Genomic DNA, 23,524 nt, shown 5'->3' on the forward strand with positions numbered 1-23,524 from the left:
GGATATCAACTACTTAAAGTTGGCCTTAGTTTGCGTGATCCGTAGAGATAGATAGAGGACTCATCTTTATATCTATGCCATTATAGCGTCTGTGACAGCTTGGGCAGCGCCATTGAGGTGACAACCCATAGGAATCCCCACCTAGTTGACTACTATGACTACTTTAAAATGGTGGAAGCATAGATGTGGTAAAGGAGTCAACGGAATGCAGACGTTCCATTGACCAGATTGGCACACATTCACCAAATCCAATATTTTTTTATATATAAATATATATATATATACTGTATATGTATTTTTTGTACCCCTTTTTTTCTTCAATTTCGTGGTATCCAATTGGTAGTTACAGTCTTGTCCCATTGCTGCAACTCACGTATGGACTCGGGAGAGGCGAAGATCGAGAGCTGTGCGTCCTCCGAAACACGACCCAGCCAAGCCACACTGCTTCTTGACACCATGCCCGCTTAACCCGGAAGCCAGCCACACCAATGTGTCGGAGGAAACACCGTACACCTGCCGACCTTGTCAGCATGCATGCGCCCGGTCCGCCACGGGAGTCACTAGAGCACGATGGGACAAGGACATCTCGGCTGGGCCAAACCCTCCCCTAACCCGGACGACGCTGGGCCAATTGTGCACCGCCCCATGGGTCTCTCGGTCGCGGCCGGCTGCGACAGCGCCTGGACTCGAACCAGGATCTCTAGTGGCACAGCTAGCACTGCGATGCAGTGCCTTAGACCACCACCAAATCTGATCTAACAAAGTGGATATTTGTCAAATCCATCATTATTCAGGTATTGTAACAGGCCCACTATGTGGTTACTTAAGTCAAATGTTGATATTTGTGTCTGTATTTGCTGCATAACATGTAGAAGTTGTCCCTTTTCAGGTTTAGAAAAAGTAACTGCTAAATGCTAACTCCAGTTCGTATAAACTGGTTAGCATAGCTAGCATACAGAAATCAGTGGTGTTAGTCAAAGTCATTTTTAACTGTAATGCATTTGAGTGGTAACGATGACATGAACATGTGTTGGGGTTGACATCCTGGGTTACCAGTTGTCTTCAACTTACTGACGTCTGAGATTTCCCAGTTCCGAGTTTCCAGTTGTTTTGACCGCGGCAAAAGTAAAAAAAACAATAAGAGACAATAAGTTTTGAATGATCATCCAATTCAGAATTCCAAGTCGGGAACTCTGGCCTCTTCCTTGAGCTCCAACCTGAAGATCAATGACGTCATTATTCAACCTTTGATGGCAAAGTTTGATGACAAAATTTGCTCACAAGAAGGACCGCTGCGCTACCTCCCTGTTCAAGTGAGTACAGCACAACAAGGTGAGTCCAAAAATGTCTTGTATGCTGCTGCATAAATGGTGTACTATGCCAGGGAGATATGTATACTGTAGCTAAGAAAGTAACACTTAGTGTATGTTGTGTAGTAAGTTGTTAGTAGGCCATGTGCCTAACCCTAATAATTTGGTCCCTTTCCCCCTCATAACTTAGTCTACTGTTCTGACTTGGTGGTGGACATGTAGCCTATAGCCTGTTTAAGAGAAATGTAATCATCTTAAAATATATTTTAAGAGCTTTCATTGTTTGCTTATATGCCGCCTTTATTTATCCTACAGTTCTGACTTGGTGTACAGGGAGAATACTGTAAGACCGGCCCATGTTCTGAATTCTGTCACTGTACATTTCAAAAGTGCTGAACAAATAGTTATATTGACAACATCCATCCTAGCTTGCTTATTAATGTCTTAATCGGAATTAATGATTGCCTCTTATCCGCTCGTCGTCCCCTTATGCCATAGTTTGTACATCTCAATTGTCAGTAGAAACCACATTTGTTTAAGCAAGTCAGCCATATCAACAGTGGCGACCTGTTTTGAGCAACATATTTTTAGCAAAAAAACCCATGTTTTTGGGGCTTGCCTGTTTTGCATGTTGTTTTGGCATTAGTATGTGTCACATATCAGTTTGCAAACAATGTAAAAATATATATATATCATAGAGATAATAAAGCCGCATACAAACATGGTCTCTTTTTTTGTTTTCTTGAGTAAGGCAGCTGTAAAATGCAGGTGTTTCAGCCTAGCTCAGTGCTTCTGTGGTAGTGGGGCAAACCAGCAAAAAATAGGTGCGTTGCACCGTGATTGTCTCAGTATTCTGTCACTCATGGGGACACTACGTCACCGCCAAGTCTAAGGGTAGACATCGAAAATTCAAGCCCTTTGGGTCCGGACATAGTTATATTAGAAGTGCCCTTCCAAGAAGGCTCAAGGTCAATGACCACAGATAAAATGACGTCAAGTCACGTTATATGTACAGTAGCTTTGATTGGACTGATCGTGTCAACATCTTACTTTCAAAATCTAAGCTAGCAGTCATCATCATGAATCAAGCTGACAATCTACTGGCAAATCCTTTTTAATCCTTGTCATATGAAGAGAAATAATGAAGAGAAATTATAGATAAAAAAGTATCGGTGCTCATCAGCCATTAGACATAAACATTACACAACAAGTAGGAAATCACAAATTCAACAATGAGTGGTTTGGAAGGAATCGGTGACAGTGGCTAACTGCAAGCATTGCAACTGGGAAGTTCTGGGAAAATACATTTTGAACGGTCATCCAACTCGGAATTGTAAATCCATCCTCTTTCTCTTTCTTTGGTGACAAAATTTGCAAACGAAGGACTGCCGCGCCACATTTATTTTATGCTACTGCATAAATGATGTAATATGCCAGGGAGATATGTATACTGTAGCTAAGAAAGTAATGCTAAGTGTATGTTGTGTAATAAGCTGTTAGTAGCCCGTTTGCCTTACTCTAATAATTTGGTGTACTTTCACCTCTTAATTTTCACCCATAACCTGTTTTAGAGAAATGTAATCATCGAATATTGTAAGAGCTTTCATTGTCTGCTACATGCCCCCTTTATTTATCCTACGGTTTTGACTTGGTGTACAGGGAGAGCACTGTAAGAATGGCCCATGTTCTGAATTTTGTTGCTGTACATTTTGTACATTTCAAAAGTGCTGAACAAATAGTTATATTGACTACTTACGTCCCAGCTTGCTCATTAATGTCAATCAAAATTACGGATTGCATCTTATCGCTAGTCGTCCCTTATGCCATAGTTTGTATATCTCAATTGTCAGTAAACACCACATTTGTTTAATCAAGTCAGCTATGTTTTTTTAAAAGGCAGTAAATGAGGCTGAATGAACTGTTTCGCTGCAAGACAAGGCTCCGCTGATAGCCAGGTGTAGCAGTGGTAAGGATTCACTCCATGGTGCTGAAAAGAAGGCTCTGTTGTTGGGACAATTTTTATGTAGACCCTAACAGTTAGTGGGCACGTTTGTCACCGTTATAGTGCGATTCATATATTGTTTAGTATTGTGTTGTGTTGTGTAGAGGCTTTGGTGGCATGCATCTTTAAAAAATGTTTAAGTTTGCCTCGCCAAGATATATATGCTAAAATCGCCACTGGTGATTTATGACGATCAATGGGACGTCGGAGTATCGCGTCTCAGCGTTTGTGGACTATTGCCACGTTCATATACTATTTGGAACCAGGAAACTCAGAAATATTCGACTTGCCAACTACAACCAGTTAGCGAGTCGGACATTTCTTAGTTTCCTAGTTCCGACTAATCTATGAACGTGGCATAAAATGTACGTTCCTGTCATAGTTCACAAGGGCATGTTGGGGACTGTAGTTTAAATAGTAGAGGGACTGGATGAGTTGCCCAAGTCTTCTGTCCTGTAGAGTTTTATAGGCTACTGGCTACATTATTACAAGGCGATTTAAGGTTATTTTTACGGACACATATAGCTTATAAGTATTTAGCATTTACATTCTTATTTGCGAAGGCCTATGTTTAATTTTAAATCTAAAGATTAGCTTGTACGCCTATACCGGGGTAGATTGATCTGACTTCCTGTTGCACTGCAGTGCTTTGTACGTGCTTTGCCTGCTGTTAGTTTACTAGATATCGCGGTGAATGTCATGCAACAACACAAGTTAAGTAGGGCCTCGTTAGGTAATTATAGGCTTATAACCTAGATATAGAGGACACTAGCTGCTTGGTAACATGGTAAACCTGTAGGCGAGATATCATCCACAACCATGACAATTGGGTGAGTTGTTATTATTATTGCGCAGGCCTATCATGTTGCATTCGTTCCGAGTTGTTTTTATGGGCTACAAGTCTAGCTTTTACAGATCTTCACACAAGATGCTGTCTGAGATTCTGTGGTGATTTTATGCGATTGAATGATGACACGTAGGCAAGCATGAGGGCATTAGAGGCAGGAATATTGGTGAAATTGAGAGAGGAGAGGGGAGACGAGTGTTATGGATGGTTGTCCCCATTGCTGTAGGGTTTTTTAATATGACAGTTCCTCAAGGCATGGCAGCAGACAACGAGCGTATATAGGCTATAGCTCAGTGGAGTGAACTATGTAGTTGTGCCAGGGCGGTTCTGTGGGGGCGTGCGTCTCGGTGGACTGTGATCGGGGTTGTGTTCACTTGAGAGGAGAGGGCTGTTCTGGCTGTCCAAGCAGGTTTGCCGGACCATTCTTGGTGAGATTGTTTTGCAGGAGAAGCATAGGCAGTTATGTACATTGTGAGCGCTGCTTATGCGTGTTTATGTTTACTGTATGCAGTGCATAGTATTCTTGTGACAGTATCTTTTCGTCTGTGTCGTGACTCGTGATTGTGGGTGCTTCATACTGCAGTTACTGTTCATGTATATATGCTGGTGCAAATCCTTTGTTCTCTTCATGCACATCATGGTTGTTTACATTGCCATGATCCTTTTTCACTTTCCTAAGGGACAGTTCGAAACGAAATGTACAGTACTGGGTGGGGGGGGGCAAAAACATTTTTTGGTTTGGGGAGTGTTGTTTTTTTTTGTTTGCACAGGGGAGGGTAGTGCGTTTTTTCCCCCTGATTTACATTCGCCATTCTGCATGTGTTACTATATATTGTCTTCCATATTGCCAGATTTCCTATTCTGCTTGCATGCGCCTCCCCTATCAAGGTGTTTTGGTACTTCCCTTATGCCCTATGCTTTTTCCACATGCTTACTATACCACACACAGGTCAATATAGTCTACCAATCAACTGTCTATCCTGCCCTGTATTCATAGTGACAATAGTGGTAGGTGGATCGTTTGTCCAGATCTGCTGTAGGTTAAGTAGAAATCATACCACACAAAATAATTAAAATCGGAATTTTTCAAAATAAGTCCACAAAATAGAGGAATAGCTGATAAGCAGAGGAGAGGCCAGGTGCATAATTGCATGAAAGAACAGTGAAGACATGCAATTCAAAAAGCTCTCTTATTGATCTTGTTTAAGAACAATCAAATTATCCTACCAAGCCTACAACACCACAATCCAGTTAATAATTGCAATATTGTTTTCAAGTGAGTATAATTCTACTCTAGGCTTTACACTGCAGTGGAAAAGGTCATTTGAATAATGGCGCAAAAGCCCTGTTATTTGAATGTTTCATTCCATTTGGATCAGTTGTGGGTCTACTCTTGACAGATTATAGAATGGCACAGTAGCAGGCCACTCTGTCTGTATTTTTACTTCTGATGCGTTGTCTGTTGCTGAACCATTATTCTCCCAAGTTGTCATATGCTCCCAGCAGGCCCAGTTATCAGTGTGGACTCGAGTCACATGACTTGGACTCGAGTCTGACTCGAGAAAATAAAATAACTTGACTTCACCTTGGAGCCTCAAGACTCGGGACCTGACTGATTACTTGAAATTATTTGGCCAGGGTTTGTAATGTCATGTCACTTATTTTGTGGCACAGAGTCTCCATGGATTAGGCTACTCTCCACACAGCCAGAGACAGTACCGCACTTGCAAATAAACAGATTAGCTAGTGAAACGCACACTCTGCCCTCTGATTGGACCAGCAAACTGTCAATTAACACAGGTCGGGTGCGCTACAGTAGCGCAGTGAGAAGGTTTTGAGGGGATGCTGGCACTGGAAAAAACAGAGTAGACTAACTATGTTATTATTATCCATATAAAATTCAGTCTAGAAATCTGCTACGGAGGCATCTTGCCAGAACAATAGGCTACCTGGTGATTTCATTGATTATTTTCATATTTCAGGTAGGCCTAGTTTGGGTGGGTTATAAGTAGGCCTGTGGCGGTCACGAAATTCCGTCAGCTGGTGATTGTCAAGCAAATAACTGTCAGTCTCACGGTAATTGACCGTTAATTAACAAACACATTAAGGATCTCCTGGCTTCCACACATAGCCTACAAGCCATTTTAAAAACTTGAATAAATCCATGTAATATAGCCTACACCTTAACAATAAATCCATAATTTATTTTAGACATGTCTAAAGAAGCATGATATGAAGAAAATGTAGTCTATTTCAGAAGAACATAATAGCATACTCTGAGTTGTCCTGATGTGGCTATGACTGTGGGCTACACTAGTTTAACAGACAAGATTTACTTATAATTCCGTGGCATTATTTTATATTATTTTCTAGTATGAATAATACAATTGAACAAAGCTGAATAAAATCTAAATATTTTCTCCAAACGATTTGAGGGAGTGCGCACATGCGGCTATTCTGTGTTGAGTGGTTAACAAAGAAACTGGTACTCCTATATGCTTAATTTAGAGTTATTAATGTAACTTCAGTTGTTCTACAAATGTTGGGCTATATGTTTTGATGTTTAATACATTGTAAGGCTGCATGGTGAGACTAATGATTATTTTTAAAAAGTCGCTTGAAAGGCATGAGCTCTGCTTTGTTTTTTTGCGCCGGCTGTACATACTTCATTAGTCTCTCATTCACTATTTGACAAGCATTTGATGATGCCTTGAATTTCATGGCGGCATTGCCTTTGTGGCCGTAATGCACCCTAAAAAAATCCATGCCTTTTGCGGCCGGGAGTGCTGCGTTGTGCCATATCCAATTACGAGGTGCATATTGAAGATATTGGATGAACTGTCCACATTTACTTTTCGTCAGCCAACAAGATGAGTAGGCCTAAAAAACAGCAAAAACTATAGCCAATGTCAATGTACTATCCCCCATAGTACAAAAGTCGACCTATTCTGTGCGAGAAATAAATATTCCAAACAGTCTGGGACAGTTGTGGGATGCGATAGATCCCAAATTAATACAACAACTAGCATCAAAAAACCTTGTTTATGTAATGTGGCTGACAACAGAAGAGCACGTTTAGCTTAAAATGTTGATAAACTATTAGGCTATTTCTTCACATTATAAGCGCAGCCATGCGCACATGGTAGTAGGCTATAAGCGCAAATGTTCCATTAGCAGAAAACACCATTATCAAAAGTGACCGCAAATGAAATTATGCATGTAATGCTTTTATCATAAAGGTGCATTTTTATGTTGAAAATTATCTTACCCAAACTTGAAACTCACGAGTAAAGCGGATTAATGTGCTTAATTTTAAGAAATTATTTGGCCACTTTAGTTGTGTTGCAAACCTTATTAAAACATATAAGCCTATGGGCTAGGCTACATGAGGTGTGTGACTATGATTTGAACAAGTCGCAAAAACAGGCATTGTTTCTTATGCTCGGCATCATTCACAAGTGATGATATATAATTAATCAGACTATTCTTGATTTAATCTTGTCTTTACATATACTAAACAATATGTGTGACATTTATGATTTAGAATGGACCATTATCATGCACCTGTATCGAAACGGGCAGAGGAAAAAATACATGTCATCTATGCACTTAAATAGCGAATGGATGCTTTTCCCGTCGTTTATTTTCATGCCAGCCAGGTTGGCTATACTCCTGTTGTAAATATAAGCAATGTGCTTAATATTAGGAAAGTTGATGAATAAATATAGTAGGCCTAGCCTATAGAAAGCTCATGGGATCCTCCTCTTTTTATTAGTGGCCATCACTCTGTTTTCTCACACAATTGCATAGCCTATAGAAATGTTGCGCAACATGAAGTGTTTGATTAGATTTTCAAATACATTTGCATTGATGTCAGAGGGAGTAGAGGGACAATATAGTGCTGAGTACCAGGCAGTTAGAAAGTTTGGTAGGCTACTAATGACCTGCAGCAACATCGGAGCTTAGACAAGCGTAAAAATCGTAAGTAAATGGTCATGTGGAATTTGAATGCCTTCATGACTTGTGACCGCTGGTAATACGGTCACTGCAACAACCCTAGTTATAATTTTATACCTCAGGGGTGGTACTGGCTATATATCTAAGATCGCACTAGCTTCAGTACTTATGTGATGAAGATGTAACATATTCTGGTGAATTACAGTGCCTTCAGAAACCTTTACTTTTCCCACATTTTGTTAGGTTACAGACTTATTCTAAAATGTATTCAATTGTTTGTTTACCCTCAATCTACACACTACCCCATAATGACAAAGCAAAAACAGGTTTTTAGAAATTTTAGCAAATGTATAAAATAAAAAAAAACGGAAATATCACATTTACATAAGTATTCAGACCCTTTACTCAGTACTTTGTTGAAGCACCTTTGGCAGCGATTACAGCCACGGGTCTTCTTGGGTGTGACGCTACAAGCTTGGCACATCTGTATTTGGGGAGATTCTCCCATTCTTCTCTGCAGATCCTCTAAAGCTCTGTCAGGTTGGATGGGGAGCGTCGCTGCACAGCTATTTTCAGGTCTCTTCAGAGATGTTCGATCGGGTTCAATTCCGGGCTCTGGCTGGGCCACTCAAGGACATTCAGAGACTTGTCCCGAAGCCACTCTTGTGTTGTGTGTGTTCTTAGGGTCGTTGTCTTGTTGGAAGGTGAACCTTCGCCACAATCTGAGTTCCTGAATGCTCTGGAGCAGGTTTTCATCAAGGATCTCTCTGTACTTTGCTCTGTTCATCTTTGCCTCAATCCTGATTAGTCTCCCAGTCCCTGCCACTGAAAAACATCCCCACAGCATGATGCCGCCACCACCATGCTTGACCGTAGGGATGGTGCCAGGTTTCCTCCAGATGTGACGCTGGACATTCAGGCCAAAGAGTCCAATCTTGGTTTCACCAGACCAGAGGATCTTATTTCTTATGGTCTGAGAGTCTTTAAGTGCCTTTTTGGCAAACTCCAAGTGGGCTGTCATGTGTCTTTTACTGAGGAGTGGCTTCCGTTTCGACCACTCTACCATAAGGCCTGATTGGTGGAGTGCTGCAGAGATGGTTGTCCTTCTGGAAGGTTCTCCCATCTCCACAGAGGAACTCTAGAGCTCTGTCAGAGTGACCATCGGGTTCTTGGTCACCTCCCTGACCAAGGCCATTCTCCCCCGATTGCTCAGTTTGGCCGGGCGACCAGCTCTAGGAAGAGTCTTGGTGGTTCCAAACTTCTTCCATTTAAGAATGATGGAGGCCACTGTGCTTTTGGGGACCTTTAATGCTGCAGAAATGTTTTGGTACCCTTCCTCATATTTGTGCCTTGACAAAATCCTGTCTCGGAGCTCTATGGACAATTCCTTCGACCTCATGTCTTGGTTTTTGCTCTGACATTTACTGTCAACTGTGGGACCTTATATAGACGAGTGTGTGCCTTTCCAAATCATGTCCAATCAATTGAATTTACCACAGGTGGATTTCAATTAAATTGTAGAAACATCTCAAGGATGATCAATGGAAACAGGATGCACCTGACCTCAATTTAGTTTCTCATATCAAAGGGTCTGAATACATATGTAAATAAGGTATTTCTGTTTTTTTAAATGTCAAAACTGTTTTCGCTTTGTCATTATGTGGTATTGTGTGTAGATTGCTGCAGATTTGTATTTATTTAATCCATTTTAGAATAAGGCTGTAACGTAACAAAATGTGTAAAAAGTCAAGGGATCTGAATACGTTCTGAATGCACTGTAATTACAATATTTGAGAGAAAGAAAAAGACTACAGACAGATCATGCTTTCCATCCAATCCTGCAACCCCCGCTGCATATAGGTAGGCTGTGTGATCGTGCTTGCTCTGGACTCTGGACTAGTTTATATTGACTGTTAACATTAATGACTTTCAGCTCAAAATGCAGGTGTAAAACGCAGTTTATTTCTGTATCTTTCGTTTAAAAAAAAAAGCATCATTTGCGCGTGCATGCGTGGGGGGTCGCAAACTTTGAACCCCTCCTTTTTGTCGTACGCAGGTCAAAACCTTTGAGATCCACTGCGCTAGCGAACAGGTTGCTGATTTGTGGTACAGCTATAGGATCGGGTGCAGCGCAAATGTAGGGAGAGAGGATTAACATAACTAAATATGCAGCTACAAAAATGGTTTGCTGATCAAGAATATTAACTGTTTTGTAGTGAATTCTTCTTTCTTAACCCATTATTTTATTTTTTATTTTTTTATTTCACCATTATTTAACCAGGTAGGCTAGTTGAGAACAAGTTCTCATTTACAACTGCGGCCTGGCCAAGATAAAGCAAAGCAATGCGACACAAACAACAACACAGAGTTACACATGGAATAAACAAACATACAGCCAATAATACAATAGAGAAAGTCTATATACAGTGTGTGCAAATTAGGTAGGATAAGGGGGGCGAGGCAATAAATAGGCCATAGTGGCCAAATTATTACAGTATGGCAAATTAATCACTGGGGTGATATATGTGTAAGTAGCGGTACTGGGGTGCAAAGGAGCAAAATAAATAACAGTATGGTGATGAGGTAGTTGGATGGGCTATTTACAGATTGGCTATGTACAGGTGCAGTGATCTGTGAGCTGCTCTGACAGCTGCTCTGACAGCTGGTGCTTAAAGCTAGTGAGGCAGATATGAGTCTCCAGCTTCAGTGATTTTTGCAGTTTGTTCCAGTCATTGGCAGCAGAGAACTGGAAGGAAAGGCAGCCAAAGGAGGAATTGGCTTTGGGGGTGACCAGTGAAATATACCTGCTGGAGCGCGTGCTATAGGTGGGTGCTGCTATGGTGACCAGTGAGCTGAGATAAGGTGGTGCTTTACCTAGCAACGACTTATAGATGACCTGGAGCCAGTGGGTTTGGCGACGGATATTAAGCGAGGGCCAGCCAACGAGAGCATACAGTGGGTAGTATATGGGGCTTTGGTGACAAAACGGGTGGCACTGTGATAGACTGCATCCAATTTGCTTAGTAGAGTGTTGGAGGCTATTTTGTAAATGACATAGCCGAAGTCAAGGATCGGTAGGATAGTCAGTTTTACGAGGGTGTGTTTGGCAGCATGAGTGAAGGATGCTTTGTTGCGAAACAGGAAGCAGATTCTAGATTTCATTTTGGATTGGAGATGCTTAATGTGAGTCTGGAAGGAGACTTTACAGTCTAACCAGACACCTAGGTATTTGTAGTTGTCCACATATTCTAAGTCAGAACCGTCCAGAGTAGTGATGCTGGACGGGTGGGTAGGTGTGAGCAGCGATCGGTTGAAGAGCAGGCATTTAGTTTTGCTTGCATTTAAGAGCAGTTGGAGGCCACGGAAGGAGAGTTGTATGGCATTGAAGATCGTCTGGAGGTTTGTTAACACAGTGTCCAAAGAAGGGCCAGAAGTATACAGAATGGTGTCGTCTGCGTAGAGGTGGATCAGAGAATCACCAGCAGCAAGAGCAACATCATTGATATATACAGAGAAAAGAGCCGGCCTGAGGACTGAACCCTGAGGCACCCCCATAGAGACTGCCAGAGGTCCGGACAACAGGCCCTCCGATTTGACACACTGAACTCTATCAGAGAAGTAGTTGGTGAACCAGGCGAGGCAGTCATTTGAGAAACCAAGGCTGTTGAGTCTGCCGATAAGGATGTGGTGATTGACAGAGTCGAAAGCCTTGGCCAGGTCGATGAATACAGCTGCACAGTATTGTCTTTTATCGAGCGTGGCTGAGGTGCACCCATGACCAGCTCGGAAACCAGATTGCATAGCGGAGAAGGTACGGTGGAATTCGAAATGGTCGGTGATCTGTTTGTTAACTTGGCTTTCGAAGACCGTAGAAAGGCAGGATAGGATAGATATAGGTCTGTAACAGTTTGGGTCTAGAGTGTCTCCCCCTTTGAAAAGGGGGATGACCGATGCAGCTTTCCAATCTTTGTGGATCTCAGACGATACGAAAGAGAGGTTGAACAAGCTAGTAATAGGGGTTGCAACAATTTCGGCTGATAACTTTAGGAAGAGAGGGTCCAGATTGTCTAGCCCTTCTGATTTGTAGGGGTCCAGATTTTGCAGCTCTTTCAGAACATCAGCTATCTGGATTTGGGTGAAGGAGAAATAGGGGAGGCTTGGGCAAGTTGCAGTGAGGGATGCAGGGCCGTTGACCGGGCTAGGGGTAGCCAGGTGGAAAGCATGGCCAGCCGTAGAAAAATGCTTCTTGAAATAGTCAATTATCGCGGATTTATCGGTGGTGACAGTGTTTCCTAGCCTCAATGCAGTGGGCAGCTGGCAGGAGGTGCTCTCGTATCCCAGAACTTTTTGGAGTTAGTACTTCGAAGCATGTCAACCGCTGTTTAAAATCAATTTTTATGCTATTTTTCTCGTAAAAAAGCGATAATATTCCAACCGGGAAAGCGTGTTTACGTTCAAAGAGAGAGAAAATAAAAACATGGGATCCCCTCGTGCACGAGCCTCAGTCTGATGGTCCTCTGATAGACCACTTAGCAAAGGCGCTAATGTGTTTCAGCCTGGGGCTGGAATTACATCATTCAGTTTTTTCCCGGGTTCTGAGAGCCTATGGGAGCCATGAAGTGTCACGTTACTGCAAAGATCCTCAGTTTTCAATAAAGAGAGCCAAGAAGCCCAAGGAATGGTCAGAGAGGGCACTTTCTGTACAGAATCTTCTCAGGTTTTTGCCTGCCATATGAGTTCTCTTATACTCACAGACACCATTCAAACAGTTTTAGAAACTTTAGGGTGTTTTCTATCCAAAGCCAATAATTATATGCATATTCTAGTTACTGGGCAGGAGTAGTAACCAGATTAAATCGGGTACGTTTTTTATCCGGCCATGCAAATACTGCCCCCTATCCCCAACAGGTTAAGCTAACAGTCCGATGTGCTCTAGACAGCTAGCGGGCCGCGGCTAGCAAGCTAGCGGGTGGGCATACAGGGGACGTCGCGACGGAGGAGTCAGTTGAAAAACCAGTCGTGATGGGTCGGTGGGGGTCCAGGTATTGTAGCCCAAGGAGTGGCTGATGTGCCTCTACTGCTAGCCGGGAGATTGGCCTAGCAGATGGGCCCAGCAATGGCTAACTGACTACTAGTTAGTAGCCAGTTAGCTGGCTAGCTTTTGATGGGGGTTCCGGTTCTTAAGTATAAAGAAATAGCAGATCTGTACCACATTGGGTGAGGCGGGTTGCAGGAGAGTATATTCAGTCCGTAGATGGAAAGTGATATTAAAATATATATGAAATATATACGGAAAAAAACAAGGAAAAACGATATTTACACGTGACAAGACAAAACACACGTCCCACTGCTACGCCATCTTGGATGTAGACCCTCACCTTAAGGTCCTCACCTAAAGTGCAGAGTATCAAAATCCTGAGGCATTTGTAAATCTGTTTTTTTCAGGAGGGTGCAATCACAAAGGTTCTATCTGACACTTCTGAATTAGACTTGTTCAGTTTTTAAGAAGACTGTAGCTATTTGAATACATACATGATATAATATCACTATTGTACCAAGATAGTCAGTACTCATCATCAAATAGTTAAGAAATGTATTACGATCATCAGACGAATTACTGTCATCACTGAACAACGATGTGACATTGTTTACTTTAAGATTTCTGATAGTGTTATTTTCTTGCTTGTGTGCCATTTTTGCTCGCTAGACTAGCCTAGACCATACTTAGAGGGAGATGGCAAAGACGTGTTCTGATTGGTCCCTCTGTATTTGTTCAGGCTTGTGATTGGATTGCAGATACAACCTTATAGCACCAAGTTCAAATTAGTTTATGCGGATAGAAAGCTGTAGTTTTTCACTTAAAATTAACTTTTTCAAAAATCTAACTTCACAAACGTATGAATAACCATCTAAAGATCTATTATATGTGACTAATTCATTTTTGACAAAAATGTCAGATGGAACCTTATGGTCTCAGCATCTCAATTTGTACTTGAACAAGTCATTGCATGTATAGATTTTTTTTTTTTACTTGACTTGTGACTCGACTTCACTTGCTCTTAGAATGCACGACTTTGACTTGACTCCACCCGTTCTACTTGGGACTCGACTTGAGACTCTGACCTTGTTACTTGAGACTTGCTTGTTACTCGAATAATAGTGACTTGGTCTCACCTCTGCCAGTTATTCAGGAAAGCTTAACGCGTGTTCTGCCTTCTTTCCGGATCAGACCGGCTATTCCTCGACCTAGAAACTAATGTGCCAATATAGCCTAAATATTTGTCATTTAACTTTTAAAATGTATTACCTTTTTATGGGGCAGCAGGTAGCCTAGCGGTTAAGAGCGTTGGACCAGTAACTGAAAGGTCTCTGGTTTGAATCCCGGAGCTAGCTGAAAACTCTGTGAATGTGCCCTTGTGCAAGGCACTTAACCCTAATCGTTCCTGTAAATTGCTCTGGATAAGAGTGTCTACTAAATTATTAAAATGTAATAAACATTTAAAAAAGCATTATTTATGGGGAAAAAATAAGGTATTATCTTATAAATAGGGAAGGTGGAGTTATGTCACGTGCTGTTAACAAAAATATGGAAATGTTTGCTCTATCCCAAATTACAACCAGCTGATTTCAGCGTTAACTCAAAAATGGAGGAGGCAATTGGAAAGTGGAGAAGGTAGGGAACTTGTCTGCCCTTTATTAAAGACCAAAATTGGCCTCCAAAAATTGTCATAAATACAAAAATATACCCGCTTTAATTTTAGGATCAAAATCTTTTACAGGTTGCAAAATAGTTTCGATTTTCGATGTGCCGATTCCATGGCACATGGTTTATGAACTGATACACAAAACAACGCTTGTTTCAAAAAACAGTTTTTTATTATACAAGATTCTTGCCATGAACAGAATGTTATGTGCAGTGCTGTGAAAAAGCATTTACCCCCTTATTTTTCTCATATTTTGCCAATTTTGGATACTGCAGTGTCTGGTTTTTGCCAGGCATAATGGGACCGATGTCGTCCAAAAATTTAGACTTTTGAATCATCTGTGCATGGAGCATACTTCCAAGAGTGTTGATGGCCATCCAGGGGCTTCCAGGTGCTTTTTGGAAAACATGGGTCCCGTTATGCCTTGCAGAAACCAAACACTGCATTCCACAGTAAGTACCTCATACCAACAGTCAAGCATGGTGGTGGTTTGGGGATGCTTTGCTACTTCAGGACCTGGACGACTTGCCTTAATAGAAGGAACCATGAATATCAGAGAATTCTACAGGAGAATGTCAGGCCATCCGTCTGTGAGCTGAAGCGCAGATGGTTCATGCAGCAAGATAATGATCCAAAACACACAATCAAGTTTACATGAAAATGGCTATAAAGCAACACATTTGAATGGTTTGGAATGGCCTAGTCAAAGTCCAGACCTAATCCGAATTGAGAAGATGTGGCAGGACTTGAAACGAGCAGTTCATGCTTGAAAACCCACAAATGTCGCTAAGTTAAATCAATTCTTCATGCAAGAGTGGGCCAAATTTCCTCGACAGCAATGTGAGAGACTGATCAACAACTATAGGAAGCATTTGGTTGCAGTCATTGCAGCTAAAGGTGGCACAACCAGTTATTCCGTGTAAGGGGGCAATTACTTTTTCACACAGGGGAATTGGGTGTTGCATAACTCTGTTAATTAAATAAATAAAATAATATTTTTTGTGTTATTTGAACAGGTTCCCTTTATCTAATAGTAGGTTTTGGTTGAAGAGCTGATAACATTACCTATCAAAAATATGCAAAAATAGAGAATCAGAAAGGAGGCAAATACTTTCTCACGGCACTGATATGGGGCATACAACCATGTTAGCTTTGCAGATTTTGCTGCGAAGAGACAGAACCATTAGATCACTTATTCTGGTATTGCCTCTATGGTATTGCCCACACAAAACCCACACACATTCACATACACACATAACACACACACACATAACACACACATGCATACTGACACAACACAAACACACATACAGTTGAAGTCGGAAGTTTACATACACTTAGGTTGGTGTCATTAAAACTGGTTTTTCAACAACCCCACAAATTTCTTGTTAACAAACTATAGTTATGGCAAGTCGGTTAGGACATCTACTTTGTGCATGACACAAGTCATTTTTCCAACAATTGTTTACAGACAGACTATTTCACTTATAATTCACTGTTTCACAATTCCAGTGGGTCAGAAGTTTACATACACTAAGTTGACTGTGCCTTTTTAACCTTTCTAGCGCAGGCGTTCTGCTAGCGAACCACCTCGACAACATCCGGTGAAATTGCAGAGCGCGAAATTCAAATGACAGAAATATAAATATTTAACATTCATGAAAATACAAGTGTTATACATCAAAATAAAGCTTAACTTCTTGTTAATCCAGCCGCTGTGTCAGATTTCAAAAATACTTTACGCCGAAAGCACACCATACGATTATCTGAGGACAGCGCCCCGCATACAAAAGCATGAAAAACATATTTCAACCAGGCAGGTGCGCCACGAAAGTCAGAAATAGCGATATAATAAATGCCTTACCTTTGAAGATCTTCTGTTGGCACTCCAAAAGGTCCCAGTTACATCACAAATGGTCCTTTTGTTTGATAAAGTCCTTCTTTATATCCATAAATACTCAGTTTAGCTGGCGCGCTTCAGTCAATAATCCACCAGTTTCCCTCCTTCAAAATGCATACAAAATGAATCCCAAACATTACAAATAAACTTATCCAAACAAGTCAAACAACATTTATAATCAAACCTTAGGTACCCTAATACGTAAATAAATTATACAAATTTAAGACGGAGAATAGTATGTTCATTACCGGAGATAAATAACAAAGAACACACTTCATCCACGCGCATGGAAACACTACAGCCAAAATGGGAGCCACTTAGAAAAACTACAACTTCTAGCTAATTTTTCCAAAAACCAGCCTGAAACTCTTTCTAAAGACTGTTGACATCTAGTGGAAGCCCTAGGGACTGCAATCGGGGAGGACTTCGCCTCATAATAAACATGAAAGCCATTGGAAACAGTGGTAGGCTGAATTTCTTTTGGGGGGGATGGTTTGTCCTCGAGGTTTCGCCTGCATATCAGTTCTGTTATACTCACAGACATTATTTTAACAGTTTTAGAAACTTTAGAGTGTTTTCTATCGAAATGTACCAATTATATGCATATCCTAGCTTCTGTGCCTGAGTAACAGGCAGTTTACTTTGGGCACGCTTTTCATCCGGACGTGAAAATACTACCCCCTAGCCTAAAGAGGATATTAAACAGCTTGGAAAATTCCAGAAAATGATGTCATGGCATTAGAAGTTTCTGATAGGCTAATAGACATAATTTGAGTCAATTGGAGGTGAACCTATGGATGTATTTTAATGCCCATCTTCATACTCAGTGCCTCTTTGCTTGACAACATGGAAAAATCAAAAGAAATCAGCCAAGACCTCAGAAAAAAAGTTGTAGACCTCCACAAGTCTGGTTCATCCTTGGGAGTAATTTCCAAACGCCTGAAGGTACCACGTTCATCTGTACAAACAATAGTATGCAAGTATAAACTCCATAGGACCACGCAGCCATCATACCTCTCAGGAAGGAGATGCGTTCTGTCTCCTAGAGATGAACGTACTTTGGTGCGAAAAGTGCAAATCAATCCCAGAACAACAGCAAAGGAACTTGTGAAGATGCTGGAGGAAACAGGTACAAAAGTATCTATATCCACAGTTAAACGAGTCCTATATCGACATAACCTGAAAGGCCGCTTAGCAAGGAAGAAGCCACTGCTCCAAAACCGCCATAAAAAAGCCAGACTACGGTTTGCAACTGCAAATGGGGACAAAGATCGTACTTTTTGGAGAAATGTCCTCTGGTCTGATGAAACAAAAATAGAACTGTTTGGCCATAATGACCATCGTTATGTTTGGAGGAAAAAGGGGGAGGCTTGCAAGCAGAAGAACACCATCCCAACCGTGAAGCACGGTGGTGGCAGCATAATGTTGTGGGGTTGCTTTTCTGCAGGAAGGACTGGTGCACTTCACAAAATAAGGCAATAAATAGGCCATGGTGGCGAAGTAATTACAATATAGCAATTAATGGCGCTGAGAGAAAAATTGCAGTTTCATAGGTCATTTCCTGCAATTCTACACATTTTGCCATGGGGCTGAGAGAATTTGTAGTTTTAAACCTAGTTTCCTGCAATTCTATACATTTTGCTATTCTTATGCTATCTGATTGACTCAAACATTATAACAAAGTCAATGGGGGCCCCATGCCATGCAATTTTTTACATTTAAAATTCTCCTTGTCTAGTTTTTATTTTGGTGATTGTTAGTTCTCAAAGATGATCTTATTTAAAAATATATTGCTCCATGATATGTTCTACATATTTTTATATCTGGTTGTAGTCGTTTAAGTTTATACTAAAAACGTTTTACCATCCCAAAAAAATTATCCATGAAGTCATTTTACATGCATGAAATGTGACTCATGGCTTTGTACAATGCAGTGTGGAGGTGTGTGGAGACCTGAATTTGAAATGCCATCCGTATGGGTGTGTGCATGATGCACTGCGTGTGTCCAGAGCTGAGTGTGGGGGTGGGAGTTTGCACAAAGGGTGGTGCAGAGGGTGGGAGTTAGCTGGTTTAATATGGAACTAAGTGGGGGAGTCATGTGGAAAACTGAACTTGCAATGACATCTGCATGTTGGTACTCTACTTCTGTATTAGATGCTGCCTAAAGTCTTGAGTGTATTTGTTTGTGCAATGCTTATGTCTAATGACCTTTTCCCTATTTCCTTCCCTGTCTTTCTGATGCAGATGCCAGATACTCTGAGGTATGTTGTCTGTCTGCATTTGTCTAAAATGAAAAAGGGCGGGAGCAGCACAAATACCGCACAGCCAGACGCGATGCAGGGGGAGCCCTCCCCTCATCCCTGAGTGCTGAAATGTCCGGACTGGAGCCTTAGTGTGTCATCAGATAGTGTCAGACTGCATCCAACAGGGGGGATGATAAGAGTTTATTGAAAGTAGCCTTTCAGACACCCTGTGGAAGATTTTCCTCTAAAATACATTTTCAATCAGTCAGACAGATTTGGTCATTGACCTTCTCAACAGTAGTTTCTCCAGACCAGACCATCAGGGGTTTTAGCGAGGAGCCAGTATGGAGTGGTCACTAGAAAGGGTGAGGGAGATGGTGGCTGGAGGGATGCAGTCTATGAGGGACTGTGAGTCCAGTGCCTTTGGCACAGCCATGTGCCTGCTGCTGCTCTTTGTGTGGTACTGTTACAGGGTAGGCCGTGAGCACAGCTCCTCTCCCCTGCGTGGGGGGTACAGCACTGAGCCCAGTCGAGTAGGAGGGGGTGGGGGGGCCTTGATCAGCACAGATGGGGATGGTAGGGCTAAAGGCAGGCCGGTGTCAGGGGTGGAGGAGCAGAACGGCTTTGCTTACTGCCAGTCCACCGAGTGTTTTCGCTGCACCAACACAGGGGAGGGTCTTAATCAGAGGCTGTACCACAGCTTGCAGGATTACGCCAAACGCTACACCTGGTCAGGCATGGGCAGGGTACACAAAGGGGTACGAGACCAGGGCCGCTACCTCACCAGCCGGCCCACCATCCAGAGGCCAGAGGTGTTCTTCCTCCCTGACCTGCCCTCAGCACCCTTCTTCTCCCGGGACGCACAGAAACACGACGTGGAGCTGCTGGAGAGAAGCTTCCCTGCTCTGCTGGCTGAGTTTGAGAACATCTACCACGCCCCCCCAGCGCGGGCAGGCTCCTCCCTGCCTCCGGGCTGGAAGGCCAACAGCACCCCCCATGGCCAGTGGTGGACCTTCTACCTGGTGAACCAGGGAACTCCGCTGGCCCTCAACGCCAGGAGGTGCCCCCGAGCATGGAGGGTGCTGGGCCAGCTGCGCACCTTCATTGCCAACAACGTGTTTGGAAATGCCTGCTTCTCTGTGCTGACCCCCGGAGCCCTGATAACTGAGCATTACGGCCCGACCAACGTCAGGCTGCGCTGCCACCTGGGTAAGAAATAGAGAGAGCTCCCTGGAGGGCTACAACACTGTTAAATATAGGGATGCACCTGGCTCCCAAAATGCACCTGGCTCCCATATGTATGTGTTCACCTGTGCCTTTGTGAAAGTATTACAATGATAATAATGATATTCACTTTCGTATGGTTGGTTTCAAAGCTTGCTTTGCTTGCAGCATATACAGCAGACATTTTAGAATATATTCATATATGTTTGAGTCATACAATATTTTCCTTGGTTTCTTTAGTAATTATATAGACTGACTTGCTGTCTGTCCTCTGTAGGTCTTAGAGTGCCCTCTTCCTGTGAGCTGGTAGTTGGAGGGGAGCCGCAGTGCTGGTCTGAGGGGAGCTGTCTGCTGTTTGATGACTCCTTCCTCCACAGGGCCTTCCATGAGGGTGAGAGAGGGACAGCTGTTTGTGAGGAGGGATGAAAGGGGTTGCCTTTTTCTACCCTGGGTTGTGTGTGTGTGTGTTTGTAATATTCTGACAAAATGTTATTAAGCTGTTATAAAGGGTTGATTGGAGGAAAACAGGAATCTGTGTTTTCTCTATGTTCAGGCAGCCCAGAGGACGGCCCCAGGGTGGTCTTCATGGTGGACCTCTGGCATCCTAATGTGGCAGCTGCTGAGAGGCAGGCTCTGGACTACATCTTCACCCCTGGACGCTGAGCAGACGGTGGGGTGGGGTGGGGTGGGGGGGAGAAAAAGAGAGACAGAGCTACAGAGAGAAACACAGAGAGGTAAAGAGAGACAGAGAGAATGTGTCAGAATTGAAGAGAGAGTTGGTGAGAAAAGTAGAGAAGAACAGTGTGAGTGAGGTGAGAGATCTTCTTTGTCTCTTGTTCCGTTCCCACACTCACTGTGTACATATTCTCTGTCTTGTTCAAATTGGCTCTCTCCCTGTAACTCTCCCTTAGCACCTACTGACTTTGACCAAACAGACGTAATGTAAAATATTACATTTGAATGTTTACAGCCCCAATCCTTATATCTGTGATTATCCCTGCCCATGTGTGATAGTTTACCGTGCTCTCCTTTAGAAATCAATACAGCTTTCACAAAAACAGTTGGATAAGCACATAGAAAATGTTTTTTAGAGATCAAATGATTTGCTAGAGACTGCCTGTGTTGTTGCTACACAGGAGAAATGGTTGTATTTGCAGTAGTGGGGAAAAGCCAGAAAAAAAGCCATATTACAACCTGTGTTGTGATAACTGCGTTGTTTGCTCTATAACCTGTTAATTCATATGCCTTGCGACTGTGATATATAGCTCTAAAGGCCAAGACAATAAGAAGACAGTGGCAGAATAAATTCAACCACCCTTGTTTTATCACAAAACCGGATAGCAACCTCTGTCCGGTTTAGTCCACAAAGCATATTGCATGTAACAGACAGTTACATGACCTACAGCATGGTCAAGCAAGTTAATGTCTCTGACATTTTGGACTACTAAACAACTATTGATTTAGAACCACAGAGAGTTACCGCAAGTCACAAAGAAAACAGGCGCTGCCTCCACTATTCCAGCACCATTTCAACTTCAACATTTCAACATCATCAAATCACCTTTGCTTAGTCTAATACAGTGAACTAAAAGATACCAAAAACAATTTAGTCCAATCAACATAAGCTAAACATGTTGTGGCTGTCCACGGTTCTAATTTCTTTGTGCGTGTGCGCGTTTGTGCAAGTAGAATAATATGTTGACTCACCCTACTTGTAGAGAAATTCCAATGCCATCCTCCTCCCTTTCATTTTGACCAAACAGTCTGTCATACAGTACACAGTTTTATTTTTTGTTGTCCTAGGCTAGCTGGCTAAAACGCATGCTGGCCTAACTTCCATTCATGGGCAATGTTAGCTAGATAACGTTAGCCTTCTACATCTAGCTACATGTTGAACTAACATCCTCTCAGGCCAGGGTCACAACAATGTATGAATGAATGGTCAGAATGCCGTTATAATCATTGGCCAGTACAGAGAATTAAGTAAAACAACAAGTCCAAATCCCTATCGCCATCCATGGCTTATTTAGGAAACGGACAACTGTAGCTAGCTAGCTAGTCACTGGAAGACAATAACACAACGAGATGCAACACCTCAACTTGTTTCTATCAATGATGTATGCTCTCAATGCGATTTGATAGTAGTGACGCCAAAATCCAAGCTGGCTTCCCTTGACACTTTTTTTTGGTGCGCCAGGACCGTTTAGCTCAACGATGAGCAACTTTTTTTTTTTATCAAGGGAGGCCAAATGCTCGCAGGCTTTCCTTGCATTCCATTCAATGCTTGGGGTCGGCAACAATGTCATACATCTATCTGATGCTGGCTGTCGTTGGGACCATACAGAATCAGAAAGATGGCATACACGTAGACCGACAGAGGGGGATCTGTTTCGCTTGTTCGGATGCTTTCTCCTCCGAGATACATTCAGCCTCTTGCGAATTGAGGGAAAATGATGAAACAGAGAGATGAATGATAAATGATTTAATGTTATTTTCTTGGTACATTTTGGGGGGAGCCTGGCTTCCCTTGACATCCATGAATACACGCCACTGTGTATTTGGTAAATTATCTAATTAATGCTTGTAATATGCTTGGTTGTATTTGATATCAACTTTGTATTTATGTAAATATAGTTGGAGTACAAAACATATCTGAGAGGTTTTGAAATATAATTGTCTTACAATCAGTAGTTATTGTGTGGTCTTAATTTACTGGTACTGCAATGTCATCTTCTCTCCCGAGTATTTGTCATTTTGAGACATTCATTTTTAGATATTTGAAATGTTTATCAAGTGGTTTGGCTATTGTTCAGTAACATTTTATACCATTCTGTGATTTTTCAGCTGCATATCAAATGTTTGGTGATATTCTTCCCCAATAGTCATATTTGTGGCATTTGTACTCATTTTGAACAGTATTTAATAAATGGCAAATTATCTGAATCAGACAACTTCAGTCTTGAATTCATAATCTATTTTGTGCATGGTAACACTGTTGCAACCGCTTATGTATTCCGTGTGTGTCTGCATATCAGTACCCTTGGGTAGAATGTTGTTCTGCAGTTTCATATTAGTGGCACGAGGAGGCGTAGGTGTGCCATATTCAGTATGAACAGATGGAGAGGTGAATATGGAGATTCCACTGAAGCAAAGCAAGGCCAGTACACTAACACACCTACGCTACTCAATCTTAGCAGCAGAGGAATTATAATGTACTGTAAAAAAAAAAAAGTGTGAAATCAGTAAAAAACAATGGTTACTGGAATGAACACCTGTTCTGGGGCTACTACCCTTCTACATATGACTAAGTATACTGAACAAAAATGTAAACGCAACA

The 23,524-nt window shown here is 42.0% G+C and overlaps 1 protein-coding gene across 2 annotated transcripts; it reads left to right on the forward strand.

The window, feature by feature from the left end:
- Positions 1-3,728: 3,728 nt before the first annotated feature.
- LOC106585499 (aspartate beta-hydroxylase domain-containing protein 2) lies at positions 3,729-23,135 on the forward strand. Of its 2 annotated transcripts, none has more exons than XM_014171774.2 (4): positions 3,729-4,142; positions 18,965-20,172; positions 20,465-20,578; positions 20,741-23,135. In XM_014171774.2, the coding sequence occupies exons 2-4, from the start codon at positions 19,308-19,310 to the stop codon at positions 20,848-20,850; spliced, it is 1,089 nt and encodes a 362-aa protein (XP_014027249.1). In that variant the 5' UTR covers positions 3,729-4,142; positions 18,965-19,307; the 3' UTR covers positions 20,851-23,135. The 2 variants fall into 2 exon arrangements, with proteins under 2 accessions (XP_014027249.1, XP_014027250.1); XM_014171775.2 differs by lacking the exon at positions 3,729-4,142 and adding an exon at positions 4,231-4,587.
- The last annotated feature ends 389 nt before the right edge of the window (positions 23,136-23,524 follow it).

This window comes from Salmo salar, chromosome ssa24 (genome assembly GCF_905237065.1).
Source record: "Salmo salar chromosome ssa24, Ssal_v3.1, whole genome shotgun sequence".
In the NCBI taxonomy this organism is placed as follows: domain Eukaryota; kingdom Metazoa; phylum Chordata; class Actinopteri; order Salmoniformes; family Salmonidae; genus Salmo; species Salmo salar.